At 33.8% G+C, this 2298-nt stretch overlaps 1 protein-coding gene across 1 annotated transcript; it reads right to left on the bottom strand.

Moving 5' to 3' along the window:
• Positions 1–15: 15 nt before the first annotated feature.
• LOC109591512 (uncharacterized) lies at positions 16–1193 on the bottom strand (the record flags this gene model as incomplete). Its single annotated transcript, XM_020007239.1, has 2 exons — positions 808–1193; positions 16–550 (listed from the first exon to the last, which is right to left on the bottom strand). Coding segments are annotated over exons 1-2 (905 nt in total), but the record flags the coding sequence as incomplete, so codon positions are not given.
• Positions 1194–2298: the final 1105 nt, after the last annotated feature.

Here is a 2298-nt window from a genome sequence, read left to right on the forward strand (position 1 = left end):
CATTTCATTATTGACTGTCTAAGTTCTTTTGGTAGCAATCTTTCAATCAGAATATAAAGTCCGTTAATCTTAACATCATTCCATGGATTCTGAAGTTCAATACAAATCAATGGCATATTCTCTAAACATCTTCTATAAGGTCCATACACTTTACGTAGCTTTTGTTTTAGTTCAATAATTGGTCTTGATGAACGAAATGTATTAGCTTTTAATGAATAAGCCTTCAGTTCATCGAGTAGATCTTTTTCATCACTTATAAACTCATTACACATAGCAACTATCAGACTACAGTCAATGAAGTCATAACGATGATACATATGTATCTTTGCAAAAATGTCATCTAAAACATTATCTACTGTAACATGCTTCAAATTAAGTTGATGCTCAACCCAATATGATATTTTAGTTAATAGTTCATCATTATTAGTTACTTTTTTATGAAATATTAATTTTATTTCTGTCATAATGTGAGAGAATTTTGTTTGTAATTCATCCAAAGAATCTTGAACTGTTTGATCATCTTTTGGAAAGAATATTATTTCAGTGTCACCTATAAGCAATAATACATAAATAAGTGATACCATATAGGGGTTATATTTCACTGGAAATAAATTTCATGAATTTCGCGTTTTCATTAAATTCATGAAATTAAATTCCACAAAAGAGGTGTGGCACACTAGGAAAAATGGCTGCAGAAGGTAAGATTCGTGAAAATTTTATACCAACAAATGGCAAATCTGAACAAATACGTGAAATTTTATACCAGCAAAATAAAACCCCTATACGGTACTTAATTCATTAGCTTACCGTCAAAACATGATATTTTTGGTGATAATGATGACATTGTAGAGGTAGCATCACTGTATATGTGATCTTTAATATCTTGAGCTAGTTTATTCTGATTTATACTAGTTAGTGCATCAATGACATTTCTCCATGTTGCTTTAGGATTGACTGACAACCATTTTGAGTATAACACTAACTTTTTGTCTTCAATTTTTATCTGTTCTTGTTCAATTTTGAAAATTTCATGTTCTTTCATTCCAGCTAAACATAAACCAAATGGTTTCCAGTCAACAAGCGGTTCAAGCAATTGAAGTAATAGGAAAATATCAGGTCGATCATCAATCATAGGACCAGGATTGAGTTCAACATCTCCTGATAAGAGGAGGAGCATACGTAGACAAACAATTAAATAGAGATCATTGTAAATCAGGTTAGAACTGCTGCCTCCAGGTAAGACTACTGACTGGAGGTAATTTGTATCAGTAACTGTAACACCAGTAGTACATTGTACTTGGTAGCAGTTACCTAATAATAAAATACCAGTAAATATACAAGTACAAAGTTGCAATTGTTGTTTACCTGCTGGAGGAATCATCAAGATGTGTCTTAATAAAGAGAGAGAGTGAAAGAGGAGGAGGATGAGGAGAGACAGAGCTGTTTGTAGTTTAGATGTCTTCTCTCCTGATGTATTACTTCCTGACTTGCTGTCTACTGCAGCTTTGAATGAGTGAGAGTGGCAGCCATTAGCTGGTCTACTGGAGGCAGCTTGACAGTAGTTCCACAGTCCAATACTTGCTCTCCATTGAGAGACATCAATCATCTTTAAAGTTCTTGTATATGTAGACTCAGTAGTGTAGTAAGGGCACAGGAAGTAGACCCTAGGGCGGGGCGAGACTAGCTAGTTTAGCCATAGATATTTGAGTAAATCTATGATCACGAAAATGTTAATGAAAAGAAAATGTTAATGAAAAAAAAAATGAAATGAAAATGAAAATGTTAGAGTTAAATTATCTATGCATTTAGGCACTGCCCTAAATTCCATCCAATTATGCTTTGAAATGAATCCAATTAGATCTATGCGCTTTACTCAGGTATCAACTATCAAGTTACAGCTATGGTTACATGTAGACATCTGTTATAATTGTAGTAAAAAATTTTGTTATTGCAATATGCCAGAATTTTGAAATGTTTCCAAAGACTTTGAATACTCTAAGTCATTCCACTAGTACTTGTACGACCTGTCATGTTGAATTGCAATTTCATTAGTCTCGCAAGCCAGACCTTTCTCCAGCCTACAGTCACTTGACCCGAATGACTGTAGGTTGGGGAAAGGTCTGACTAGTGAGGCTATACAATTTCATGTGGTCAGGGTCAGAAATTTCTGACTCATGCTTCAATTATACTAGCATAATTTGGCTACCCTATAGCTATGCAAAGGAAGTTGTTATAACAACAATGTAGTAAAGTTAGTAACATATATCTGCTGAGTCAAGAGAATAAGAAAAGTTGTGC

The sequence above is a fragment of the Amphimedon queenslandica genome, unplaced genomic scaffold (genome assembly GCF_000090795.2).
Source record: "Amphimedon queenslandica unplaced genomic scaffold, v1.1 AMPQUscaffold_7974_Cont20079, whole genome shotgun sequence".
In the NCBI taxonomy this organism is placed as follows: Eukaryota; Metazoa; Porifera; class Demospongiae; order Haplosclerida; family Niphatidae; genus Amphimedon; species Amphimedon queenslandica.